This window comes from Rosa chinensis, chromosome 2, assembly GCF_002994745.2.
Source record: "Rosa chinensis cultivar Old Blush chromosome 2, RchiOBHm-V2, whole genome shotgun sequence".
Taxonomy (NCBI): Eukaryota; Viridiplantae; Streptophyta; class Magnoliopsida; order Rosales; family Rosaceae; genus Rosa; species Rosa chinensis.
This window is the reverse complement of record NC_037089.1, coordinates 6,073,405-6,101,312: the sequence shown is the minus strand read 5'-3', so window position 1 is coordinate 6,101,312 and position 27,908 is coordinate 6,073,405. Positions and strand designations below refer to the sequence as shown.

Genomic DNA, 27,908 nt, shown 5'->3' with positions numbered 1-27,908 from the left:
CCATCTTTCTATTTTTTTACCTGACTTTGAATTTAAACAAACCTATCCACCAATTCGAGTGTTATAGAAGTCGGTTTTAGCTCACCAAGCTTCAATTAGTCGTAAACAGAATACGGGATGCTTTGCATTTAGCTGGGATTTTACGCTAGATAACGGCGCACAATAGAAGATGTTATCGAAGTTACTGGATTCGACACGTGGCAAAAGATCATGAGCGATCACATGAAAAAAAAAAAAAAAAAAAAAAAGGAAGTCGGTGTGAAAGCCTCTTTGATTCCACAGCTCCAAACCGCCAAAACCCCCTTCTCAAAAACCCAGTCTCTTCTCCCCCTTCTCAAGAAACCAGACTCTCGAAACCCCTCGTTCCCAATCGCTAAACTGCTCGTGCTTCTCTTCTCTTCTTCTCGCTGCAATTGTCGCCCCAATCGCTGAACCATGCCATCGCCGCCTCAACAGGTTTTTTGTTTCGTTGTTAAATTGAATCGTTGTTGGATCAGGATCTTGATTTTTTTCTCTGAATTAGGTTTTGATTGGGATTTCTGGTTAACCAGGGTGCTCTTTATCCCTTCGATGAGGAATGCTTCATTTGCCTCCAGCCTTTTCGGTTCGGGGAGGTGGTGTCTTTTCCGTGCTCGGGAAACCACCACATGCATGGTGATTGTTACATCTTCGGTTGGGAGGTCCAGCTTTCAGAGAAAGGCCTTGACCAGTCGCATTGTCCTTTGTGCCGACAACAGATTGGCTTCGGACGCTCTCACTGCTTCATCCATAAAGAGAGCGGGCTCATACCGGCGGTGACCATACCTTCAAATCCTCCGCCTCCACCGGCGGTTCCTCGCCACGTGTTCCCTCCCCCGCGGTTCCTCCCCAGCGGTTCCTCCCCCTCCCCCGCCGCGCTCTCGGTATCCCGCGGCCGCCGGCGTCCCCGACGCCCGCCAATGTCGAGAACCACATCCGGCGGTCGCGGGCATCGTGGCGCCAATACGTGGCCGAGCAGCACTACCGGAGGGTTTGGTTTGTGACGATGGCTTTTGCCCCTGACCCGGGCTATCAGGCCCTCAGCAAAGGCTTGGACATTATACAACAGGTCAATTTCCGGTTATTATTATTATTTTGGATCAAATCACTTAGGAATTTTTGTTATAGTATGCTCCTTTGTCATGAATTTGCAGCCATCTGAAGCCGAAGCCGGGCATCAGGAGTCTTTGGAGAAACGTATTGCTGAAGAATGGATGCCTTCTTCACGGAACATGACATATATGGTAATTAGTTCTTTGCTCCTTTTAAGTAGAAATTAGTGGATACTTACCAATAGACGGTATAGTATGTGTACACCAGGATGAAGAATGCATCAAATTAATACGTACAATTGCTATTCAATATAAAATATAAAGTATTGACTGAGAAATTCAATATGGTGTGGTATATGCAGTGGTTACAGTGCACTAAATTCTAGAGCCTGCTGAAGATAGCTGTGATTAGCAGGATATTATATGCAACATCACATTGTTACTGATAAAAATCATAAAATATATGGATAAAGCTTTCCTCCTTAAGCTCATATGTCATACAACCGTACAAGTGTGTTCTTGTTACTTACCTAATATTTTCTGTATTTTGAACTGTATAATCTAATGCCCAGTTTCATTAATTATCTTCATAGCTTGCGCAGTTCAAGCAGAAGGTTTCTATGCTTGATAACTCTGGGAAGCCAGTCCTTGCATCAACTGACAGTTCAAACCCCTGGTGCGCCCTGCTAGAAGAAGTGGTCAGTAAAGCTTACGGAACACTTGGTAAGCCTGAGATTTGTCCTGCTTCAACAGATGCTCACTATTTCCAGCTACAAGGCTTGCCAGCAATTGGATTCTCTCCTATGGCCAACACTCATTTTCTGCTCCATGACCATAACGAGGTGAATAGCCAAGTTGGTTTTATTGTTTTTCACTTTTTGTATATACATCCTTTGGTTGTTTTTGCTCATGCATCAAAAATTTATGTTGCATTGTTCAGAATCCAATTTACTCTCTGTCCATCCAGTAACTTGAAAGTATATCTTGCAGGTCGTGGCTGTTGGAAGATTCCAAAATGGTGGTGCATTCAACGTTATTCCAGATTCTGCTGAACAAAGGGTTGAAGAGGTACGCTTTTATCCTGGCTGCTGAATTTGAGGATATTCTGTGCTGATATTTTTCTTGTTATGAAGTGTGTGCATTCTTTAAGTAGGCTTGTTGGATAATAAGTATGACACTTGTATCAATGTCATGGAGTGTCTCTTCTTATCTCATGAAGAAAGTTCTCTCGGTTACAGTAGCATTACACTCAGTATGGTTCTAGTACTCATTCCTAGAAGCCTTAGGCATCATACCTAGAAGAGGTGCTATGGGTTGTTAGAATTTTATCTGCTTTGTTCTCTCATCCTTTTTTAGATCTTTCCACATTTCTGATTTAGTAGCAGTTGATTGTTGAAATTTTCATTGTAATGAAATACAATTTTTTGATGAGTTTTACTTGTATCTCAGGTTGAACATGTCGTAAGGGAAGAGAAGTTGAGGGAAGCATATGAGCTTATCGAGATATATTGCGAACTTATTGCAGCACGATTGCCAATGTTTGAGTCGCAGAAGTATGTTAATCCCTTCAGTCCTGAATTTTACTTTGCATTTTGATGTCATGTGCATACTTTTAGATTTGAATTGGCTTCATCGCATTGAATAGCTTGGTTACTGTACCAAGATGGAGAACCGATACAGGAAGATGGAACTGGTCTAGTGGGCTTTGCAGTCAGATCAATGACACAAGTGTTATGTAGCTTCATATTTTTCTATTCAAGTCTTAAGGGCACATTGTAGGAGTACTTACTTTAGCATGAAATTCTCCAATATATTCATAACTTGGTCATAAAGTTACCAGTATGACTTATTATCTGTTACTTATTGTGTGGAGTTTGGAGCCTAATCTTGTCTATGTTTATTTCTTAGAGGGATAAGTTATTGTTTTATTACTTTTGACATTTCATTGCTCTGTTATATCTTTAAAAGAGCTTGATTCGTGTTGGTTTGTTTTATTTTCTTTACAGGAACTGCCTAATTGATCTGGAGGAAGCAGTATCAAGTGTAATTTTTGCGAGGGGACCTACTAATGTCCAAGTTCCTCCTAATAGTAGCATGGCCAATAAAGCTCATGTGGAAGCTCCCCTGGTCCGCTTCCACCTGATAAGCCTCCTAATGCTGAAGTTCCACGCAGAAATTATGAGTTTCAGGATGGACCCGTGAACTCTAATGAGCAGATTGCAAGATCATCACCTCGCTTGGAGGATTCTGCTTCTACAAATGTTTCTGCCAACAAAGCAACCACATCTACCACATTTCATCCAGAAACGATATCCTCAGGTATATAAATTGTCACATAAAGATTGTAGTTACTGAATTCAATTGTTTTAGGGTTGTATTTTGAATCTCTTATATTGATACTTAATTGGTCTTTTTCAACTTTTCATACAGGAAGTGATCGAATGGAAATGCATGGGGATGATAATTCTTCGGGCAGGCAGAACTGGAATATGCAATTTAAGGGTACTGCCTCTGCAGCACAGGCAGCTGCTGAATGAGCAGAACGAGCAGGCATCAAACTGAGAAAATTCATTAATTTCGAGATATAAGATCTGAAAAGAAATCTAGCAGGACTTCCTCCCCATCTAATTCAAGCTTTGGTAGCGATCGTCACAAAAATTTCTGAAGTGTTTCTGGTTGGGATTCTTTTGTTAGTGATGTTAACATCCATCAAGTACAATTGGAATGAATTCTGGGGGAAATGCTCCTCTGGTTTTTGATGATTCTGGTACTACAAGGGACAAGAATGTTTAGCTTTGTTTCTGATTTCCCCTTCAGTTTAGCTTTTGACCATAATGAGCTTGTTCCTACTTTCTAGGCATTGTGGATGGAGAGTGCTTTAAGAGCTTCTGTTTTTGTGTTGTTTAACACCACTGGCTGCTTTTGAGCTCTGTCCTCTTGCTCGACTTTTGTCGGAAGAATATAAGGGAACTTGGGACATTTCTTTTGACAAGAATCTGTACAATCTATTTCTGAGGTAGAAGTGCAAGTATCTTTTATAATTTGCTGTGTTTGTGGTACATTCTTTTGATTTGTTTCTTTCCTATGCCTTTATAATGAAAATCAATGAATAAAATGTTTTCAGCCCATAATTTTTTTTTGAATTTCCTATGCTTGTTTGCTTTTCATTCCTCTGTTTCTGTTAAATGCTAAATTTCTCAATTTTCCATAGAAGGAACCACCTTCACGACCTTTTAAGTTGGAGTCGCCACCCCAAATCAAAACCCCTAGAAGAAACGAACCGAAGACCTCAATTTGGGGTTCAAAAGATCTAACGATCAAAGGTTGCAGCCGGGCTGCACGGGTAGACGACATACCCTCCAAGCTCCGAATTGAGACAAATTAATAATTTTGCATGTTGACCGCCAATAAAGAGTCTATGATCACCAAATATTCATTAATTTTGTCTTGGATGTATTTTTCAAATTTCTAGTGTTTTTCGTTGTTTTCCATTTAATTAAAGTTTTGGAGTTAATATTTCATTCATTGCTCCCTTTTATTTAATTGGTGAGCCATACGTTTTTTATTTTTACATTAATTTAGTTCAACCTCCGATTGCTCAAGTTTCTGAATTTTAATTACAAGGGGCAAGAATCAAGTTTGTTTTTTTTCTTCTCCTGCTAGAAATTCATTTCCTTCAGCTAGTTTAGATCCTTGGAGTTTTGAGCAAAAGAGAGATGAGGTACCATTCAAGTCCGTTTCACCATTACGTTCTTCATCAGTGCAGCACTCCCTCCCCATCTTTTCTGAAGGTTTGACAGGTTCTACAGTCCCTTCGGAACCAAATGACTTCGTGCCTGTTACTTTTGATGCTTCAGATGGCCCAAGTTCAGACAGTGAGGAGGAGTTGGACACGTCTATGCTTGTCCTGAGCAAAGATTCTAAATTTTCTCATGAGAAGACTGTTCAATCCATAAATTCGGGAAAGAGCCAGAGTGCAAGCCACAGGTCATTAGCATCTTCATCCTCTGATGAGGTACATCCTGAGAGAACCCCGGGAATTGAATATAGTGTTTTCTCAGATAAAAGGTTTGATGATGATGAATTGCCCGGCAGTGAACCATCTCCGAGGCTGAAAAAATCTGGATTAGATACAAGTGCCAAGGATGATTTATCTCAAACAGAGAAAGACAGTGAGGAATGTAGTTGTGTAAGTGATACTGACAATGAGTTGTTGGCCTTTGGGGTCTTGAAAGGTGGCCTTCGGAACAAGGGTTATAGGCATCCACCATATAATCGGAATCCATCAGGCAATGCTTTTTTGGGCAAACAAATTACTCAAGATACTCCAACAGTCAGGACTTCCGATGTTTCTCATACGTCTATTGAAGAGCCATATAGCCGGAAAGGGAGCACTAAGCTAAATAAGGAACAAAGCACTAAAACCCCAGTCACACATGTCACTCCTGATGATGATTCGTCAGAGGATGAACTCTCACATGAAACTCTAAGCAGTAGTCGCCAAGACCTGTACAATCAGAAATTGGTCAATCGAGTAGTACATGATGATTCTTCAGAGGATGAACTCTCACATGAAACTCTTAGCAATAGTCGCCGAGACCCGTCCCATCATAAATCGGTATCCCAAGGAAAGACGAGCTCAACGTCTGCATTTTTCTTTAATTCAGAGGATAGTGAGGCTGAGGAAGATGTTCCTAGAAAGATTTCCACCACCATTGCTCGTCCAAGTTCAAAATTTTCTAGAAGGACACAACCCTCTTCTACAAATTCTGTTAGAAGTTCTAGCATAGGGACAACAGTTGTTCCTGATGCACCACGGACTTCAGACTATGGAAAATCCTCTTCAAGAAGTTCCAATGACGCTGAAACTCTACCAGAGCCCTCAAGAAGTCAGGATTGGCAGAGACCTATAGAACAAACAAGTTCTTATTCAATTCCAGAATCCAAGAAGACTGGGACATCAGTCAATGGAAATTCCTCCTCAAGAAGTTCTTATGCCACTGAAACTCTACCAAGTGCCTCATCCCAGACCAAGCGCTCAGAACGTTTGCCAAGTCAGGAGTGGCGTAGACCAGTAGAACAAGCAGCACCTAAACCAATACCAGAATCTAAGAGGTCCTCGCGTGTGGAGACTTCAAACTCATTTGCAAGGGAGGAATCATCCAATACTCCAATGACTGTAAGATCAGAGAGAACTGAAGCTACTGAAACTTCAAAGTCCTCGGGTTCAAAGTCATTTGGAAGAGAACAATCATCTAATCCTCCAAAGATTGAAATATCAGAAAGCAGCGAAAGTTCAAAGTACTCAGGTTTTAAGTCATTTGCAAGAGACCAGTCGTCCAATCTTCCTGCAATGGTTGTAAGATCACAGAGAACTGACCCTTCAAATTTCTCTCCTCCAAAGTCATTTACAAGGGACCAAACTTCCAATCCTCCTCCAAAGATTGTAAGATCGGAGAGCGCTGAAACTCCGAAGTCCTCTTCTTCAGTGGGGAAGGCTTCTCATGTCCACCCGAAGCTTCCCGACTCTGATGACTTGTCTGTCAAGTTTACAGCCCTCAAGCAGAATCGACAATAGACCAATTTATTTGCACATAAAAATATAGGCATTTTTTTTTTAAAGCGAGTATCATATTCTTTCATTTACTTGAATTTTTGTCCAATGTCAAGTACTTTGATTGCTACATGTCACTGTGCGAGTCCCGCTTCTTTTCTTCTTTTGTACATGTGCATAACTGCATAAGATGATTGTTAAATAGTTCTGTAATAAAAGTATTCTAGAATTTCTATCTTTTACCATAGTGTTAAATGTTATATTTTGTGAGTTGTGTCGTTTGGCTTTGCATGAGTAACTGTTCTACTACTGCTCTCTTGTCTAATGAATTGGTATCTAGAAGTTGAGTGGATGAGTCGTAGGACAGTTGTGAATCTGGGATTATAGAAGATAAGATGTCCATTTTAGGGCAGCCATTAATTGATGCCTCAATAATAATGGAATTGGCTTTCTTTGCTACTTGGTTTTATATCAACTTCCCCGACTACCATTACAATGTTTCTTTGTGTGTTATCATTATATATTCAGAATCCTTGTGCATTGCACCAGAAAGCAAGTGATTGGCGATAAACCAAATATATGTGTATTACAGAGAGGAGTTATATGAGGTGCTTGGATTTGGAAGATCTTTGTGTATTTAAGAATAATTATCATAATAACAACTACAGTAGACTAGCTTGTCATTGATCGATGTGCATATATACAGAAGACTGGTGTGTTCCCAAGAGAATCAAATGCCCTCAAGGAAATAAGAATTGCTACTGCAAGTCGCCCAAGGTAAGCAATTATTCAAAATGATTGTACTATATATGTAAAACAGAACAAAACTTTGGTTTAATTAATTAGCATTTTCTTGTTCAGGGCTATCATTGGTACTGAACCTGGTGTCTCACATAGTCACGTCAGTCCTTCAGGGTCGAGGTTGTAGGTATTTCTTGGACCTTCCTTTCTTCAAACTTTTTGTAACCAAAAAAAAAAAAAAGAAGAAGAAAGAAACATGGACCTCTCCACTTATTTATTATCTCAATGATATATATAAACCAGAACCTATAAACCATTTACTTACAGTGACAGACAGTTGTAGTCAAGCTCAGCAGAAGACGAGCCAACCGCAGACAGCTCAGAACAGCTAATATAAAATTGTTAGTCCATACCACATATGTAATATATTTTTGTTCAGACTAACTATATTTATAACCAACATATAAAAAAAACAAAAGTTATTTGAATAGTCATTTTAAAAATAATGTAAATACTAAATAGAGAAGCTTGTTTAGTATACTGGCTTACATACGAACTCCATTCGACTGTAACATTCTACTGTTTCATTTAATAGATTATATAGATTCAATAATCTCACAACACGATAAGAGATTGCAAATTAAATCAAACAACATAACTCAACACAATGAAGAGATTTCAAATAATTAAATCATACAACGTAGCATTGTTTCATTCATTTTACTATTATTTGAAAGACTTGAATAACAAGGAAGTAATACACCGGACTTTTACACACCAGAACCTCCTCAAATAACAAATCGCAGATGTGATGGTAATTAAAACAAAATAATAACTATTCAAGGATGTCACTGAGTGGATTCGTCTTCCTTAGGGAACATACCAAGCTAGCTTCAAAAGTTCATAAATTTTCACATGCGTTGGGAAAGGACGATAATGCTTCCTTTCACCTCTGCTTCACTTTGTCAATTTGTGTTCAGTTGGATGGGTCATAATCTGAAGAAGTGACGAGATATTGAACTAGTGATGAAGTATGGTGGGGAAATTTCCACATGCATGTAACGTACATAAGTTTAAACTTACATAAGTTCTATCAAGCTAACCAAAAAGCACCACATGGTCAGTTACAGTTACTTGGTCAGTGACATGGTCAGTTACGTGACCAGTTACAGTTACAGTTACAGTTACTTGGTCAGTGACATGGTCAGTTACGTGACCAGTTACAGTTACTTGGTCCGTGACATGGTCAGTGACATGGTCAGTTACGTGACCAGTTACAGTTACTTGGTCCGTGACATGGTCAGTTACAGTTACTTGATGTGTTTAAAAAATTCTAGGTGAATGATGATTAATCTAATTGTTAATTGATTAGTTAATTAAACACATCAGCAAATCAGCAATTGCCCTTGGTTCATGGGTGCATTTGCTCTAATTGCGTTGATGAGAGGTAAGTAGCTATCTATATATGAAGTACTGAAACACATGGGTAACTACAGTCGCTACACCCATTGGCTAATACAAACAGTAGAACTAAAAGCTAGCCATGGTTATTTGATGACACATCAAGACCCCCACCCTGTATAATTGCGTTCATGAGAGGTATGTATCTGGCTGTATATGAAGTACTGAAAACACATGGGTGGCTGCAATCTCTGGATATCACATTATTACAAGCAGTAAAAAGCTAGGCAGCTAGCCATCAAGTGCGCGGTAAGTGGTGCTACTATATATGTACTGAAAACACATGGGCAGTCACATCTTTGGCTAGTACAGGCAGTAAAAAGTAAAAGTAAAAGCTAGCCATAGTATTGAACCCCATAGCAATAGTTATGGACGCCTATATATACAGATATGTATGAAGTATTGAACCCCAAAGCTTATCTCTGTCATTCTCGTTCAACCTTCTTTGTTCTTTCTTTCATTAAAAAAAGAAGAAGACCAAAACATTCTCTGTTCTTGCGAATTAGAATTCTTTCCAGCTGCTGGTGCGAATTAGAATACAGGGAATGCTTTGGATTACCACGTGGTTAGTCCCTCCACATGATAACACCCTGTGCGTTCCAGGTTGTTCGAATTCATGTGGTAATCCAAGGCATTCCTGGTATTCTAATTCGCGCATAGCTGCCTGTGAGAATTAAATTTGCTCAACACCTACTAGCTTCATGACCACACCACGTGCGTGTGGAAAGAAAAAGGATTTTTGTTTTATTTTTTTCATTTTGTCAAAATAGGGAGGTAATGAAAGTGTTTGGGACATGTCTCTGATATGATTTGGTTGAATTCGATGCTACACTTTGCAACTTCTTTTTGTGCTAGAGAACATTTAGGTCTTCTTAATTTTCGATTTAACTAGGTTGTAGTTTTTTATTTTTTTGAATAGGCATGTCTCTTCAATTTTCGTGGGGTTAGGTTGTTGTCTTCCCCTTACGGTTTTGATGTACTCCTTCCACTTTTCTATTCAATATATTACTCTCGTTTCATCGAGGTTTTTTTAAAAAATAAAAAATAAAAAATAGTTAAGACACGTATTACGGTTTAGTGGATAGTTTTTAAAGGGCAATTTTTATGTTTGATTTTTTTATTATTATTATTTTATGTAAGTGTATTTCTTGACAATTTTATCCTTAAGAGATATTAATTTTTTTAAATTAACAAAATTAATAACGTGTTTGAATGAAAATTACAAAAAAAATAAAATTTGATAAAATTCTTTGACACTGAATGACCAAACAGAAGTAGGGGTGTGTGTAATTATATTTATATATATATTTATTGTTTTGCTATAAGACGCACGCTTTGATCAGACAAAATGGGATGCAGGGTAATGCCGGAGGTGTTATAATAATGAAGATCACGTACACAACTGTTGCTTGTAGGGACCTTTAATAGAAACCCTGCTCAGTCCAGCACTATTGTTGAAAATCTGGGCAATTTTTTCGTAGGCAATGGTCTTTAATTGCTGCCATTGACTAAGCTGCGTTTTACGCTGTCACCTCTCCCCGTCCTTAGCCCAGGTGGTGTCAGATGCAAGCTTTGATTGATTGGGAACTAATACCTCAAAGGTTGCAGCAGGGTTTTTTTTTTTTGGCACGCGTGGACAACATACCCTCCAAGCTCAGAACTGAGACAAATTAATTACTTTGCATGCTAGACTGCCCACAAAGACTCTATGATCACGAAATATTCATTAATTTTGTCTTCGATGTATTTTTCAAATTTCTAGTGTTTTTCGTTGCTTTCCATTTGATGAAAGTTTTGAAATTAACATTTCATTCATTCATTGCTCCCTTTTATTTAATTGGCGAGCCACAAACTTTTTATTTTTACATTAATTTTGTTAAAAAAAAAAAACAATTCATTACAGTAATTCCATGAAAAAATAGAAAAGAATATTAATTTTGTCAAAAACAAAATATTAACATAATCCCTTCACTCAAAGTTTCTATAAGCTTTTGTAAGAAGTTTCTAGTTGATTTTTGTACCACAACTGCGTGATTGACAGATTGGACTAGATGAATATATTTTCCTTAGAGAGCGAGACTATTTGTGCTTAGTTTAGGCTTGCTGTTCAGTGAGCGTCCCTTTAAATTATAATGAGTTTAGTTGTGGCTTAGATAAGTTATCCGGTTTGACTCAGAATTCCTTATGTAAAGCCTGTTTTCATGGCTTGATTACTAATGAAATCAATCCTATTAAAAAAAAAAAAAGTTTGTATATTCCACCACTTACATCCCTTCACTTCAAACTCCCATCACCTCATCACCTTGAAGTTCCTTGAAATCCCTTAATTACCCAAACACTGCCTAAGGGTTAGATGTTATATCTTGTGACTTGTGTCGTTTGGCTTTGCATGAGTGTTTACCGTACTACTGCTCTCGTTTGATGAATTGGTACCTAGAAGTTGAGTGGGATGAGTCGTAGGACAGTTCTGAATCTGGGATTATAGAAGATAAGATGTCCGTTATAAGCCAGCCAATGATGCCTCAATAATGGAATTGGCGTTTGTAAATAGAAGATAAGATATGAACAGTATAAGATGAAAAGCCTATCCATTAATCCATTTTACCCAACCAAGTAAGTAATATTAATAAACAAAAGGTTATGATGGCAAGCTTGTGACTAACATACTGAACAAGGAAGACATGCAGTTGAGATGTTTTCACAGTTGATCCTCATAATATATATAATCTCTCAGAATCCTTGAAATTGAATTGTCTTGAATCCTAGGGAGCTGATAGTATGGCCAGTTTGTGCCATGTAATCTCGGTTGGATGCACCGTCTACAGTTGTTCCCCTCCATCCCGGTTGTGCAAGAATCGTCTTGCTGGTTTGATATCTAAGCCTAGGAGGTCTGCATGGACTCAAATCTATCAAAATAATCATGATAGCAATACTAATGTGGTTTTCTTTCTTACTTGGTTTTATATAACTGCCCTGACTCCCATTACAATGTTTCTTAGTGTGTTACCATTATAAATTCAGAATCCTTGTGCATTCCACCAGAAAGCAAGTGATTGCCGATAAACCAAATGTATTACAGAGTGAGGACTTATATGATGTGCTTGGATTTGGAATATGTTTGTGTAATTTAGAATAATTATAATAATAACAACGTCTAAATTAGAATCGTCACTGATGTACGGTATATACTGAAGACTGGTGTGTTCCCAAGAGAATCAAATGCCCTAAAGGAAATAAAAATTGCTACTGCAAGTCACCGAAGGTAAGTACCTATTCAAAATGTTTGTACTAAATGTAAAACCAGACTACACTATGGTCTAATTAATTAGCATTTTCTTGTGCAAGGCTATCATCGGTTCTGCACCTGATGCAGGTCGGTCAGTTAATGGGCATGCTCTTGAAACTTGTGAATGCAAATTGAGCGATTGAAATTGGAGTTTTTACTGGCTACTTGCTTCTCCTCACTGCCTTTAGGATTCCTGATGGTGGCAAGGTTAGTACATGAGTCTGACATATTATGTTACCACACTCGATCTCAATCTGGTTACAAGCGATATATAATGCAAAACATTGCAAGTGATACATAATGCATCAATGTAGATTACAGCCATTCATCCGAAAAACATACGAAATAGGCTTGCCAATCATCAAAGAAGCTGGTATGGAACACAAAATTGACTTCATCGAGTCCCCAGCTCTCCCTATTCTCGACAAACTCTTAGAAAATCTAGGTATAGATACAGATACTAAATTTACTTCTTTTTCCTTTTCTTCTAAATTTGCAGTACTCTTTGACTTTGGTTCTTGTGGTTCATGTTTTAGTGCAGCCAGAGCTGGAAGGGAGTTTTGATTTTGCTTTTGTTGATGCTGACAAGAACAACAATTGGAATTACCACAAAAGGGTAATGAAACTGATCAATGTTGGTGGAATAGTTATCTATGATAACACACTTTGGGGAGGGACAGTTGCTTTACCTGAAGAAGATGTTCCTGAGACCAAAAGGGAATAGAGGCTATATATGTGCAATTGAGTTCAACAAATTGTTTTCTGCTGACCCTCGTGTTGAAAACTTGAAATATCTCAAGTTCCATTGGGTGATGGGATGACAATTTGTAGGCACATTTGCTAAGAATGAGAAACAATATATATGTACTCAACTACATTAGTTCGATCTTGAATAATATGTGTTTTTTCTTTGACTGATTTAAAAATAATGTATGAAGATTAAGTTAATTGAATGATCTTAGATCTTGCACTCCACTTATGTGATTCGATCCTTCTTTACAAGTAAGGTATATATAGGGTTTGATCTGATCTTTTCTTTGGCTTACATGATTCATTATTCTACTTCATTGTTGATCCAATGAGCTAGTCTTGCTAGGTTGGGTTTGTGAATCTGTCTAAAATAGATGAAGGCTCAACCACTTTACCTAACTAACCAAGTAATAGTAATAATAAAGGTTAAAATGAAAAGCTTGTGACCCAAACAATAGGAAAATTAAGATGGTGAAGCTGCAGTATCTATTTCACAGGTTCCTTTAGTATATATTGAGAAATTCAATCCCAGAGTTTCAAATCAGACAACATTCTGGGTACATCTCTCTATTTCCATATGCTTTTGTGGGTTTCTTTGTTTGTTGTTAATTCCCATACTTGCTTCTAAGTTCTAACTTGCGTTCCATTGTTTTTTTTTTTATTATCAAGTGTTTTTACCATTATTCAGAATTCTTGTGCACTGAAAAGCAATGGAAAACACTAGAAATCAAGTGAGTACCAAGAATCCAACTCTGTTGCAGAGTGAGGAGTTGCATGAGGTAAAGTCCACATATGGTCTGCTAGATTGGATTTCAAATACATTTAATTTAAGTATTAAATTGGACTTCTCATGATGTGGCACAGTATATACTGAAGACTGGTGTCTACCCAAGAGAACCAAATCCTCTCAAGGAACTGAGGATTGCTACTGCGAATCACCCTATGCAAGTATCCACATTTCTGACTGCTTTACCAAACTGATGGTGCGGTAAAATTAAGTTATATATGGTCTAATTAGGATTGTATTGTTACTTGTTCAGGGCTTTCATGGGTATTGCACCTGATGCAGGTCAGTTAATGACTATGCTCTTGAAACTAGTGAATCCCAAAAATGCAATTGAAATCGGAGTTTTCACCGGATACTCTCTTCTCCTCACTGCTCTCACGATTCCTGATTATGGCAAGGTTAGAAATATTTATACCGGAATATAATTGTTGCCATACTCCCAATCTGGTTAGGGAATATTACAACTGATATATAACTTTTTGTCATGCATCAATGCAGATTACAGCCATAGACAAAAACCGGAAAGCATATGAAATAGGCTTACCAATCATCAAAAAAGCCGGTGTAGAGCACAAAATTGACTTCACTGAGTCCCCAGCTCTGCCTATTCTTGACAAACTCTTGGAAAATGTAGACATACAAGACATTGAATTTATTTTGTTCTTATCAAAATTTCAAGCGCTTGAAATTGGCTCTTGTGCTTCATGTTGTGGCCTGCAGCCAGAGAAGGAAGGGAGTTTCGACTTTGCTTTTGTTGATGCGGACAAGAATAACTACTGGAACTACCACAAGAGGCTAATGAAGCTGGTTAAGATTGGTGGGATGGTTATCTATGATAACACACTTTGGGGAGGGTCAGTTGCTCTGCGTGAAGAAGATGTTCCAGAGGCCAAAAGGGAATGGAGGCAATGTGCAATCGAGTTTAACAAATTGATTTCGGCTGACCCTCGTGTCGAAATGTCCCAAGTTCCTTTGGGTGATGGAATCACAATTTGCAGGCGCGTTTGCTAAATTTGTCATGCTAAATATTTGTGAGTAAATAAACATCGATCGCTTTATTCTTGTGGAGGTTTATAGCTATTAGCTCGCTTCAGTAGTTGAGCACTTACCCTCACATCAAAGGCGTTAACGAATAACGAGTGAAGAGTGTATCTATTGTCTATGTCTTCTGTTATTTGAGATTGTAATAACTTCCCCTAGTTTTCTTATTGAAACTTTCTATTCAATGTTGAATAAGTAATTGATATGTATTTCAAGTTTCTTCTTCTTCAATATCCGGTAAAGGCTAATGGGAATTGATTTAGATTGGTGGGATAGTTATTTATCAATACAGTAATTAAATATCACAACCTCACAACCACTCCCTATAATCGGTAAAAAAGAATTATTGGATGCTCAGAATGCCAAGGGAATCAACTCTATAGACAATCCCAGAGTGCATTAGGATTCAGAGAAATTGCATCTTTTTAGGAGGATTAGGATAATCAAGTTATATCTGGCTAGTAGATTTCTCATACAAGGCATAAAGGGCTGGTGGAATTGTGAGGGAAAAGAAAAAGAAAGGAAAAGATGACATTTCCTATATTTGGTACCCAATGGAAGTCGGCTTCCTTTGGTGGAGAGTACTCAAAGTTTCAAACAATGGATTGAGGTGGCTTCTGGGCTGTTTGAACGAGAGTAATTTATCATTTAGGTTTCTGGTATGAAAGGAATCAAGTACTTCCACTTTTATAGCCTTCACAGATTACCACATCCAGAGTTTACATGTTCAAAACTAACAAATCTATTTCCATATTCATCCCATAAAGGATTTCTGGGTTGGTAAGTCTCTGCATTTCTTCACTTTTCTTTAATAGCATAATCTTTGCCAAGATATATACACAGTTCCATACATCCATAGCGCACCTGCAGAGTGATTTTTAGGATCTTTTTTCTCATATTATTGTTTTTTCTCTTGCCTATAAACAAGCACTACATCGAGTGTTTAACGCCAGAGTGTTTTTCATGATGCTACTCTTTATACTTCTATATTGCTCGGTGATAGATGCATCTCTCATGATTACAGTTTAAGCTAGTTCTACTGATGAAGAACATTCTGTGAGAAAAAGGTTTATAAACAGAGTACTATTACTTTTTGCAGCATAATATTATGATATAAGAACGGTCGGTTTGATTGTGATAAAAGGATAATGGAGCAGAAAGGAAGCAAGAAGTTTCTACCTAATCCAATCTTGTTGCAAGATGAGGTCCTGCTCCCCTTATTTATTTGAATATATATTTATCTCATTCAAATATCTGCCCTATCAACTTTAGATGGTTCAGACAAAAAAAAAAAACTTTAGATGGTAGGATAATGGCCTTAACATGGTGGTAATGGGTGATGGAGAACTAGGATTTTTTGGTGAGGTAGCCTAAGAAACGGATTCAAATTTGCTTATCATTTTTATTTTGTAGTGATATCACCACCCAATTAAAACTTGTCACGTCATGTAAAATTAATTTAATATTTAAAATTTATGTTTTTAATAGAATATCATAATTAACTATAATTATGTTTTATAACACATGACAGTTTTATATTGAGTGGTGGTATCACCAACAAAGTATTGGTGGTGAGCAAATTTGAATCCCTGAGAAACAGGTGGTAGAAAAGCAGCCAGGGTGCGACTAATTAATTGATTCGAGGATGTTAACATTTTTTTACTTGTATTAATTGCAGTATATACTAGAAACTAGTGTGTACCCACAAGAGCCAACGCCAGTGGCGTAGCCAAAAATTTCTCTTAGGAGGGTCAAACTTTATTAACTAACAAATTATATTCATTTCTAGTCATCCTCTAAAAATAACACAATCTTTTGCCCAAAATATATATATATATATATATTAGTATAATTAAGAAAATTTAGGTGTAATATTTCTTGTACTAATGCTGAAATTGAAAGATCCTAAAATCATGTTGAATAAATTTTGGGTTTTAAGATGAATGATAAATATAGAAAAACTTATGTGTTACTTCAATTAGCATATTAACAAAGAATCGTAAATATGCGCATATGGGCATATATCGATCAATAGGGTAAGAAAACCTTGAAAAGATTTGTATTAATTAGATATATGTAGTGTATTAATAGTGTAAAATATTATTTCATTCCATTAAAGTTCAAGGATAATTAAAACTAATTAAGATAAATTTGTATTGAATTTTAAAAATTGAGACTAATTAAGGATTTTTCAAAAATTGAGAAGGGTCGATTTTATTTCATTAAGATTCATAGATCATTAACACTAATTAAGGATTTTCTAAAAATTGAGAAGGGTCAATTGACCCTTCTCGCCTTAGGCTAGCTATGCCCTTGGCCAGCGCCACTCAAGGAGCTGAGGGAAGCCACTGCAAGACTCCCCACGTAATTATCTATAATTATTACAGTTTTTATTGTTTTTACATGCGGTTTTATTTTATTTTTGGCTGAATAGAGGGATAAGAGAGGCACTAAACCTCCTTAACACATCAAAATTTATTTAAAGACTAGTAAGAATCACAAATTAACACAAGTGAAAATTGTGAAGTGCTTCTTGGGGTACTTCACCTGATGCAGGTCAGTTAATGGCAATGTTCTTGAAACTTGTGAATGCAAAAGACTATTGAAGTCGGAGTCTTTACTGGCTATTCTCTTCTCCTTACTGTTAGAAGTTACGTTATTCTAGTGCTATAAATCTATCTCAGCATAAGCACATGTAAACAATGATTTCTATATAAATATGTGTAGGAGTGCAGTAGTGATCGTAATTAGCATTTAGGATTTGAAACATCATGTATATCCTATGTATGCATATTGTATAAACTGTATGATATGTAAACCAATATAAATGAAATTAATCACCGTGCATCATTAGATTGTGTATTTAGGATTGGGACTGAAGATACTACATAATCATCTATCTGCAGAATATAAACATAACAAACTTACATGACGCACTTGAGTTTTCTATCTTAGTCTTCTCATGATTTCACCTCCCAGCATTCTCTTAATTGATGAGAATAATTCGTGCATCAGAAGGGACCAAAATATTTGATATATATAGCATCGCATTGTCAGTTTCTTCCATCAAGAAACTGACAATGCACCGCAACTGCTTTTAAAAAAAACCAAATAAACTCTCATAACTGTATTTATGAATTTCAAAATTCTAACAGATGTGATAAGTTGAGCCAGAATGATTTTCTTAAGTCCTTAACTTACACTTGACATTTGAATTCAAAATTAAATCATATATCTCTACTACTATAATTGAAGGCCCTCTTTTAGTGTCAAACGGTTTCACCAAATTTTGAAGTGTCTATAATACTCTTAATAACATAATTATCAAATTAAGTTAATAAAATATAAATAAATAAAAGAGTAAATTAAAAAAAATGGCCAAGCCACCACTACTCTATGCCTAAAAAATAAATAACCACTATTTAGTCGATCTATTTTCCATTAACATCATAATATCACCCGCGAGAAACGCGGGCACGTTGCTAGTGAATATAAACGTAGGTTCTATACTTCTATACAATGTGTTGGAAATTTTATGATTTAAAATTAAAATATATTTTATTTATTTATTTATTTTGGGGGTTATTTTTATTTTGTGTTTATTTCTCTATTTATGGTTTAACGGTTTTATGTTTTAAATATATGATTATTATTTGACCGTTATATGGTTAATGAGGCTATTGATGGTATGGTAAATGTGCCCTATATAAGGGTACGTGGCTATGGTTGGAAGGCATATGGTGAGACATGAAACATGCACATGTGTGGGAGTTTAGATTGTCGGATAATGAGGGTATACATGATGGTATAATCTACCATAATGCAACCACTCTAGCCAAATACCTCTACCAAAGATATTTTTACAAACTATACATATACATACTTTACTTATACACCGTTTTGAGTGCACGGGTGATTAAGGTTCAATGAGGCTTCTTAGCTGCACGACGGAGCTCGAAGAGTTGTTGTATCTTGGGGGAAGTTCGTCATTCAACCCTGTGCAGTAGGGGACGAATCTTCTCTTAGGACAGTGCGCTTGCACGCCTCGACTCGATAAGTTTTCCTATATAAAATCTATATATTATATTATTTTCTTACTTTATTTCATTTTTTCATCTATATCATTATTTTTATTTCCCAAGATATTACCATATTATTTTGTATTTTAATTTACAGAAATTCCATCTCATATTTTTTACAACACAATGTTGGATGAGTTTTCTCACAGTTACTGCATGCTCTCACAATTCCTTATGATGGCAAGGTTTGTATCACTATACATATATATAAGCTAGCACTTCGGTCATTTCATAATTATTGATCAGAAAATTAACTTGTTACCAATTGATTCAATACCGCAGATTATGGCCATTGATAGTGATCGTAAAACATATGAAATAGCTAGGCCTCCCAATCATTCAAAAAGCCGGATCGTACGTAGAACACAAATTCGACTGCAATGAATCCCCAGCTCTACCATTTCTTGATACTCTCTTGGGAGAAGTAAGCATAAATATATATATATATATATATATATATATATATATATATATATATATATACAGATCCTATCCAGAGCGAGGCATCGCTTTGAAATTTCAGAGCGAGGTTAGGGTTTAGGGTCACTTTTCGGTCGCATATCCACATCTCAACCGTTCAGTTTCTAGGTACTAATGTATAGATCATCTCTACAAAATTTCAGCCAAATTGATGGTCGTTAAGGCATTGATAACTGCCTTAAAGCTAGTACGGTTCAGGTTGGACAGATTCAGTTCGTGCATTGGTTTAAGCGAGTTAGATACCTTCAAGACCATCAATTTTGTTGAAATTTTGCAGAGATGATCTATACATTAGTACCTAGAAACTGAACAGTTGAGATGTGGATATGCGACCGAAAAGTGACCCTAAACCCTAACCTCGCTCTGAAATTTCAAAGCGATGCCTCGCTCTGAAATTTCAAAGCGATGCCTCGCTCTGGATAGGATCTGTATATATATATATATATATATATATATATATATATATATATATATATATATATATAGTACTCAAAATTTAATGTTGATCTTTATTTACCATTATACTGCATGCCAAAGAATGTGGGTGATTTCGACTTTGCCTTTGTTGATGCTGACAAAGGTAACTATTGGAATTACCACGAGAGGTTGATAAAGCTGGTGAAGATTGGTGGCATTGTTATCCATGATAACACATTGTGGGGAGGAGCAGTAGTTCAGCCTGAAGAAACTATTCTGGAGATCAAAAGGGCGCTGAGGCAGTTTATACTTTATACTTGAGTTCAACAAATCGGTGTCAGCTGATCATATATGTAGACGCATTTGAGTTGTGATCTTCTGCTATATATGATGAGTCAATAAGTGGGAGATTAATGTGCTAAGCTGTTTTATCCAAGCACAAAAGGCCCAAAACAAGAAAAATTATGGAGATGCCGGGGATCGAACCCTGTGCCTCCCGCATGCAAAGCGGGCGCTCCACCATTTGAGCTACATCCCCATTTGGTATTCCAGTGTCACAAACCTCAATATATTATGAAACGGCTGTGCCCTGTGACAGTTTCTGACATTTCTTAACAGAAATGGGCTGTGACCATAATACACCAAACTTGGGGGGCTTGAGGGAATCTCAATTTCCACTCCACTGTGATAGTTCCACATTTACTCACTTTCAAAATTAATACTTTATTATTTTTTAAGAGTGTAAAATGACAAACCGAGAGTGGAAATAGCATCACAAATAATAACTCCAAACTCTGCCTGCCTTTAGTGCTTGCTCGGTGTTGAGAGGAGACTCATGACATTGGCTCCAATAGACTCTTCTCTCTCATTTACACACACCCACGAGTGAGCAGAGACTCATTTTCTCTGCAATTTGAGAGCCACCGAGTTGAAAAGTCGGAGAATTTCACCTGCATTGTTCGTAAAAACCCTAAAGGTAACACCTTTCATCTCAAAACCCAACCTTTTGACGATCAGGGGTTTAGGGTTCAGGGTTCTACCCAGACTCTCTGGTCAAGCTCACCCTACAGCTGTGTTGCATGTGTTTATGTATATATATTGTTTCTCTCTTTGTTTACCTGTTAGGGTTTTAGCGTAGTTGGTTGATGATCAAAATTGGAAATTTCTGGGTTTAAAGTTTTGATCTTTTTGGAGGGGTTTTGTTTCTGAAGAGTTTGTTGTGCTTGGATGGGGCTTTTGTTACTGGGTTGACTCTCAAATAGGTGCTTTTTGATGTGTTTTACAGAAAGAAAGGATTTTTACATCTTTATGTGTTATGCATGTCTTTTGTGTGTATTATTTCTTCGTTTTCTTTTATTCTTCATGTGTGTTTTTTTGACTGAGAGTACAGTTGTTTGAAGATAAAAAGTGGAAATTGATGTTTGAAAGTTTGGTTAAAAAAATTGGTGGAGGGGTTTCATGTTTTGAAGTGGGGATTGTTTGAAGTGTATTTACAGAAGAGGCTGTGGAGATTCAATTTCTTTATATTTAACTTGTATACTGTGATTTTCGGAGATTACACTTTATTTTGTATCGTGTAGTCTTGAGGAGAAGCTTCTTTATGCTTTGGTCGTTTTCTCTACATTCTTATTGAACAATGTGCTGCTTTGTTGGGGAGTTTTTAAAAGTTATTCCTGTTTTGCTTTCCATTTGTATCTCTGCAATCCATTCGCGCATTTTTGCTGGTAATTTGTTTACTAAACTGATATTATATGCATTGTTCATCTTCTTGTGCTGTAGACAGATACTGAATCCAATGGGAGCGTCACCAGATGCCAACGGAGATATAGGTATGAGTAGCAAGGGAAAGGGCTTTTCCAATGGGGATATTGAGGACATGGATATTGATGACATGGATTTTGAGGATGATGAAGTTGATGATTCGACTAGCATTCATGATCTGGGAGAAGTGTTTCTCAAGGATTTCTGTAAGGAGGCATCAGTGTCATTCTTCAAGGAGTATGGCCTTCTCAGTCACCAGATAAACTCATACAATGACTTCGTTAAAAATGGCATACAAAGGGTCTTTGATTCTTTCGGTGAGATTGTAGTTGAGCCTGGGTATGACCCATCAAAGAAGGGAGATGCTGAGTGGCGATTTGCATCTGTCAAATTTGGGAAGGTCACCCTTAACCGACCCTGTTTTTGGGGAGGTTCTGACAAGGATAAGGAGTATAATATGTTACCCAGACATGCTAGGCTTCAGAACATGACATACTCAGCCAGGATGAAAGTCAATATTACGGTCCAGGTAAATAAGTTTAACAACTAGTTTCATTAAATGCATGATGGAATTTTACTTGATCTTATCAGATTAGGTGATTTCTGCAGTTTTTCCTTGTGCTATAGATGGTCCAATTATGTAGTCAGGGTACTTAGTTTTAATTTACATATGCATTTGGCATAATGTTATTTGACATGTATTGAGAACAGTATAGAAAAAGTTATAGGCCACTATGTCCTAGTTTGATTTATGATATGCTTGTGTATGCTCACACACATTAATAATATTGTCTATGATGGGGTGTCATTTTCCGCATAATAATCTGAAAAGATTTGTTTATATTTTAGAACTTAATAGTATGGATATCTCTGATGTACCAGGTATATACTCAAAATCTTGTCAAAAGTGACAAGTTTAAAACTGGAAGAGAGCAATATCTGGACAAGCAGACTGTGAGTACTGATAGCAGGGACATCATAATTGGTCGGGTTCCTGTAATGGTGAAGTCTGACTTGTGTTGGATGAAGGAAGTCGAGAAAGGTGACTGTGAGTTTGACCAGGGAGGCTACTTTATAATCAAGGGTGCAGAGAAGGTGAGCTCAGAACTACTTTGATCTCTTTCCTGTGTATAACTCCTATTTTAATTGCAAAATCAGTTATTTTTTTTCGCTTGATAATCTGGGTGTACAATGTGAGATTTATTGCTTTCTAGTTTTTCACTTGTTCCTGGTTATCGGATGTGTTGAAAATATTCAGCCTTGGACTAAGGTTTAATTTCTTCTTATGCATGATTTGGTGACATATGTGGAATGTGTATTGCAGACGTTTATCGCTCAAGAACAGAGCTGTTTGAAGAGACTTCTGATTACAAATAATCAGGGTCTCACAGTAGCATATAGGTCAGAGGTCAAGCGGCATAGGCTCATAATTAGATTATCCGGGATTTCGAAACTTGAAAATGTTGAAGGAGTGGAGAAAGTCCTGTCAGTATACTTTATGTCAACAGAAATCCCTGTTTGGATTTGGTTTTTCGCCCTTGGGGTTAGTTCAGACAAAGAAGTTATCGATCTCATTGATTATGGCAAAGAAGATGCAAGCATTTCAAACATACTGTTTGCCTCAATTCGTGATGCTGATGAGAGAAAAGATGACTTTCGTAGGGGGAAGAATGCTTTGAGGTTTGTTGAATTAGCGATAAAGAATACGACGTTTCCACCTGGGGAAAGCATTGAGGACTGCATTAGCATGTATCTGTTTCCTAATCTGAGAGGCATGAAGCAGAAGGCTCGGTTTCTAGGGTATATGGTGAAGTGTCTTTTACAGACTTTCAGTGGCCGCAGGAAATGCGATAATAGGGATGACTTTAGAAACAAGAGGTTGGAGTTAGCAGGTGAGCTTCTAGAACGAGAGCTGAAGGCACATATTTCACATGCACGGAGGCGCATGGCAAAGGCTCTGCAGAGAGATCTATGTGGTGATCGTGTTGTCCGCCCGGTGGAGCACTATCTAGATGCATCTATAGTTACCAGTGGTGTTTCCAGAGCATTCTCTACTGGAGCATGGTGTCATCCTTTCAAGAGGATGGAGAGGATATCAGGTGTGGTCGCAAATGTTGGGCGAGCAAATCCACTGCAGACAATGATTGATATGAGGAAGACACGCCAGCAAGTTCAATACACTGGCAAGGCAGGAGATGCCAGATATCCGTAAGTACCTTTTAACTTGCTGCAGCTGGAATGAAGCTTTCTCCTGTATTTTGTTGCCGTTTTGTTATTGAAAAGCTTGCTGTAAGAATAGATTTGAAAGTTACTGTAATTTGGAATGAAGTCTGCTACCGTTATATCTTGTCATTCTGTTATTGAAGTGCATGCTCTAAGAATGGATGTGAAAGTGACTGCTATTTATAATAGGGATGGAGTCAGCTAGTAAAGGGTTATATCCTTTTTCTTTTGATGTTTGTCTGGGCTTGCAAAAGAAATTGATTTTGGTTTCATCGGTTTATTGAGCTGCCATTTCTATATTGTGAACAAAATTGTATTTTGTTGTTTTGGTTGTGGCTAGGAATCTAAATATAAACCACCTAAGCTATCTTCATATTTTAGTCTTGTCTGTTTTAATTTTTAGTAATTTAGTTCTTTTTTTTTTTTTTCCTCTTTAGATATTTTGTACTTTGTAATTGTGGTTAATAGAAGCTTGTCGATGCAGGCATCCTTCTCACTGGGGTAAGGTTTGCTTTCTCTCAACCCCAGATGGTGAGAACTGTGGACTCGTAAAAAATTTGGCTACCACTGCTCTTGTAAGTACAAACATATTGGAGCCCATAGTGCGCAAATTGTTCCGATGTGGCATGGAGGAGTTGGTAGATGATACTTCTACTTCACTGGATGGGAAGCATAAAGTTTTTCTGAATGGTGACTGGGTTGGCGTTTGTGTAGATTCCCATGGTTTTGTCACGAAACTAAGGACATTGCGACGCGGGAAAATGTTGCCACACGAGGTTTTTCTCTTGTTCAGATTTTACATTGTTGTGGTTTTGGTACAATTGCCATGACTTGATTGCACTCCAGTTTAGGCAGATTAATTGGATAGTGATGTATAAAAAATGACTTCTGATTTTACTGGCTTAGGGACATGGCTTTAGGGGCATACGCCTTCCTCTTTTCCTAAAAGCTTTTCTCTGTTCTCTTTTCCTCTACATTCAAGAGTATATACATCATAAGTTGTATGATTTGATTCTCAAGAAGCTATCAAATGACAAATGTGTTTTGAGTACTGGGGGTAATCTATTCCTACCTTTTTGATACTCCTATAATTTGACCAGGGATTAATGATCTCATGAATCTTGCTTTTGTGTGATTATCTATCTTTTTAAGTATTGCACAAAGTTTTGATTCACCTGCTATTTGAACAATGATTTTTCTTTGCTAATAAGTAAGTTGCATGTGTATTAAAGAAGGATGTTTCAGTCTTTTTGAAAAATAAAGCATTGGTAATGATATTGTTATAGGTGGAAATCAAAAGAGATGAACGCCAAGGAGAAGTGCGCATATTTTCTGATGCTGGAAGGATTCTACGTCCGCTCTTGGTAGTCCAGAATTTGAAGAAGATTAGAGCAGCAAAAGGAGAAAAACTTACCTTCAAAGATTTTCTTGACAAGGGAATAATTGAGCTCATTGGCCCGGAAGAAGAAGAGGATTGCCGTACAGCATGGGCCATTAAGTATCTGTTTATGGAAGAACAGGGAAACTCAGTTGTCAAGTACACACACTGTGAGCTGGACATGTCGTTTTTGTTGGGTTTAAGCTGTGGTATCATTCCCTTTGCAAATCATGATCATGCAAGGAGGGTGCTGTACCAGTCTCAGAAGCACTCTCAGCAGGCCATTGGTTTTTCTACTACAAATCCTAACCTCAGAGTGGATACTTTGTCTCACAACTTACACTACCCCCAGAGGCCGCTCTTTCGTACAATGATATCTGATTCCCTTGGAAAACCAGGATACCCGGTGGGACATAACGGTATCATGCCAAAGCCTGAGTACTTCAATGGCCAGAATGCAATTGTTGCAGTCAACGTGCACCTCGGATATAACCAAGAAGATTCAATAGTAATGAACCGGGCATCACTAGAACGTGGTATGTTCCGATCTGAGCACATAAGGAGTTACAAAGCTGAAGTTGAAAACAAGCTCTCATTGGAAAAAAGACGAAAACCAGATGAGTGTGTAAATTTTGGCAAAATCCAGAGTAAATTTGGACGTGTTGACAGCCTTGATGATGATGGATTCCCCTGTGTTGGTGCAAATCTGCAGAATGGGGATATTATTATTGGGAGGTGCAGTGAATCTGGTACTGATCATAGCATCAAATTGAAGCATACTGAAAGGGGAATGGTGCAGAAGGTTGTGCTTTCCTCTAATGACGATGGCAAGAATTTTGCTGTTGTATCGTTAAGACAGGTATGTTTACCATAATTATAATTATATACTTTAATACGTGCATGAACATTTGTTTGGATGCCTCCACATCCTCAAACGCATTTCAAGGTTGTGTATTTTGGGTACACCCTATTTATATGTGTGGAAGATGTCAGCAAAATGCCTGCACATCTGCTGGCCGTCTGCAAAAATTCCAACATCGAATAATATGTATTAGGGCATGCCTATTGCTTTCCCTATTTACTTTAAGGACTAATTGCCATCAACTAATAACATTTTGTATTTTTTTTGTTTTAGGTTCGTTCTCCTTCTCTTGGAGACAAGTTCTCAAGCATGCATGGGCAAAAGGGTGTCCTAGGTTTTTTGGAGTCTCAAGAGAATTTCCCTTTCACAATACAAGGGATAGTTCCAGATATTGTAATTAATCCACATGCGTTTCCTTCAAGACAAACTCCCGGTCAACTCCTAGAGGCTGCTTTAGGGAAGGGGATTGCCTGTGGTGGTTCAAAGAGATACGCGACCCCTTTCTCTACTCTCTCTGTTGATGACATCACAGACCAGCTTCATAGGTAACTATGTCATTCTATTCATATGACTTGTATGCTACCTCTACTTTATTTATGTTTGACTTTACCAAAGGGGTCTGAATACTCTGAACTACATCTGACTCCAAGACTACAACTCTATTAGGAAGTAGAGTTCAGAGAATTCAGGGTCCTTGCATTTGTCACTGGGTTACAGTAAACTGAGAAATTTACTTGGGTTTGAGAGTAGTTGAGTTGAGCCATATATTATATGCTGTGATAAGACATTTGTTAGATCTATAGGCAATGTTGCTGAGGGCTTACATGTTTGCCACTATAAAAGAGAGTACGGTTCCCCCTCTCCCCAAATTTCTTATAAAACTAGTAAAAAGAATCTTAAAATTCTTCTGTACTGTGTTTTTATTGACTATGTTTGTATGTTTGTGCTGTGAAACCTTGTGTAGTTTTGGCTCTTCCATTTTCAGTTATCCATTCCTTTTCAAATGGAATTTACATGGCTACCTACTAGATTGCTCGTGTTAAAAAAAAAACCATTTAGTTATTGAACCGCCCCTTTAAATGAGTAGAGTGATTCATTTAAAATTTGCCATCTTTGACAGAGCTGGATTTTCAAGATGGGGAAATGAGAGAGTATACAATGGTCGAACTGGTGAAATGGTTCGCCAACTGATATTCATGGGCCCAACATTCTATCAACGTCTGATTCACATGTCTGAAGACAAAGTAAAGTTTAGGAACACTGGGCCAGTTCACCCTCTCACCCGGCAGCCAGTGGCAGACAGGAAGCGATTTGGTGGGATCAAATTTGGTGAGATGGAGCGCGACTGTCTTATAGCCCATGGAGCATCAGCAAACTTGCATGAACGCCTCTTCACTCTCAGTGACTCCTCCCTGATGAACGTTTGCCAGAAATGCCAGAATGCAGCCAATGTGATAGAGCGGAAAGTGACTGGTGGCCGCAAAATCAGGGGTCCCTATTGCCGGGTCTGCGACTCTGCTGATGACATTGTGAGGGTGAACGTGCCATATGGGGCCAAGCTATTGTGCCAGGAGCTATTCAGCATGGGCATCAGTCTCAAGTTTGAAACCAGGCTCTGTTGAGTACTGAGCATCAGCACTACTTTTGGGAGCAATATAACTCCAGTATATGTATCTAACTAAATGACTTTCATTTACTCCCCAGTAGGTTTCAAACATTCAAGTTCCAGATGTTTAATCCTTGGTTCCTAATTCTCTCTTTTAACTGAGGGTTGTAATATCTATGATCTATCTAGTCTCGGTTACTAAAATTTTAAGGTCCTTAGACTCTCATGACTGATTTGAAATTGTTGAGAAGTGGAAGGGCACTGGCAAAGACTGGTGATCCATATCATATCATATAGCAGGTCTCTCACATCTTTTCAACTTATATATATATATAAGTATCATTAATAGCCTCCAAACCCGTTCCACCCCCGACGGCCCGACATTCCCTCGAAAACGACACCGTTACTATCA

At 37.6% G+C, this 27,908-nt stretch overlaps 3 protein-coding genes, 1 non-coding gene and 2 pseudogenes across 7 annotated transcripts; 5 read left to right on the top strand and 1 right to left on the bottom strand.

The window, feature by feature from the left end:
- The first annotated feature begins 877 nt into the window (after positions 1–877).
- On the top strand, positions 878–6,648 carry LOC112183549 (probable secreted beta-glucosidase adg3). The gene is made up of 9 exons (XM_024321931.2): positions 878–1,087; positions 1,173–1,262; positions 1,664–1,912; positions 2,061–2,138; positions 2,520–2,623; positions 3,077–3,197; positions 3,287–3,389; positions 3,501–3,572; positions 4,751–6,648. The coding sequence occupies exons 1-9, from the start codon at positions 1,025–1,027 to the stop codon at positions 6,646–6,648; spliced, it is 2,778 nt and encodes a 925-aa protein (XP_024177699.1). The 5' UTR covers positions 878–1,024.
- Positions 6,649–11,604: 4,956 nt separating this feature from the next.
- On the top strand, positions 11,605–12,956 carry LOC112183548 (annotated as a pseudogene).
- Positions 12,957–13,405: 449 nt separating this feature from the next.
- On the top strand, positions 13,406–14,901 carry LOC112190432 (probable caffeoyl-CoA O-methyltransferase At4g26220). 3 transcript variants are annotated; one of them, XM_024329863.2, is made up of 6 exons: positions 13,406–13,419; positions 13,532–13,641; positions 13,727–13,806; positions 13,903–14,047; positions 14,148–14,279; positions 14,370–14,897. In XM_024329863.2, the coding sequence occupies exons 2-6, from the start codon at positions 13,573–13,575 to the stop codon at positions 14,658–14,660; spliced, it is 717 nt and encodes a 238-aa protein (XP_024185631.1). In that variant the 5' UTR covers positions 13,406–13,419; positions 13,532–13,572; the 3' UTR covers positions 14,661–14,897. The 3 variants fall into 3 exon arrangements, with proteins under 3 accessions (XP_024185631.1, XP_040371306.1, XP_040371307.1); XM_040515372.1 differs by having other exon boundaries at positions 14,148–14,901; XM_040515373.1 differs by lacking the exons at positions 13,406–13,419; positions 13,532–13,641 and having other exon boundaries at positions 13,731–13,845; positions 13,932–14,047; positions 14,148–14,901.
- A 1,802-nt stretch (positions 14,902–16,703) lies between these two features.
- LOC112183546 lies at positions 16,704–19,987 on the top strand (annotated as a pseudogene).
- A 144-nt stretch (positions 19,988–20,131) lies between these two features.
- TRNAA-UGC lies at positions 20,132–20,204 on the bottom strand. The gene has a single exon. It is a non-coding gene; the product is annotated as a tRNA-Ala (tRNA).
- Positions 20,205–20,438: 234 nt separating this feature from the next.
- Positions 20,439–27,720, top strand: LOC112186376 (DNA-directed RNA polymerases IV and V subunit 2). Of its 2 annotated transcripts, none has more exons than XM_024324763.2 (8): positions 20,439–20,642; positions 21,450–21,956; positions 22,310–22,522; positions 22,752–23,635; positions 24,135–24,426; positions 24,937–25,887; positions 26,164–26,435; positions 27,011–27,720. In XM_024324763.2, exons 2-8 carry the CDS (start codon positions 21,462–21,464, stop codon positions 27,510–27,512), a joined length of 3,609 nt encoding a protein of 1,202 aa, XP_024180531.1. In that variant the 5' UTR covers positions 20,439–20,642; positions 21,450–21,461; the 3' UTR covers positions 27,513–27,720. The 2 variants fall into 2 exon arrangements, with proteins under 2 accessions (XP_024180531.1, XP_024180530.1); XM_024324762.2 differs by having other exon boundaries at positions 21,446–21,956.
- Positions 27,721–27,908: the final 188 nt, after the last annotated feature.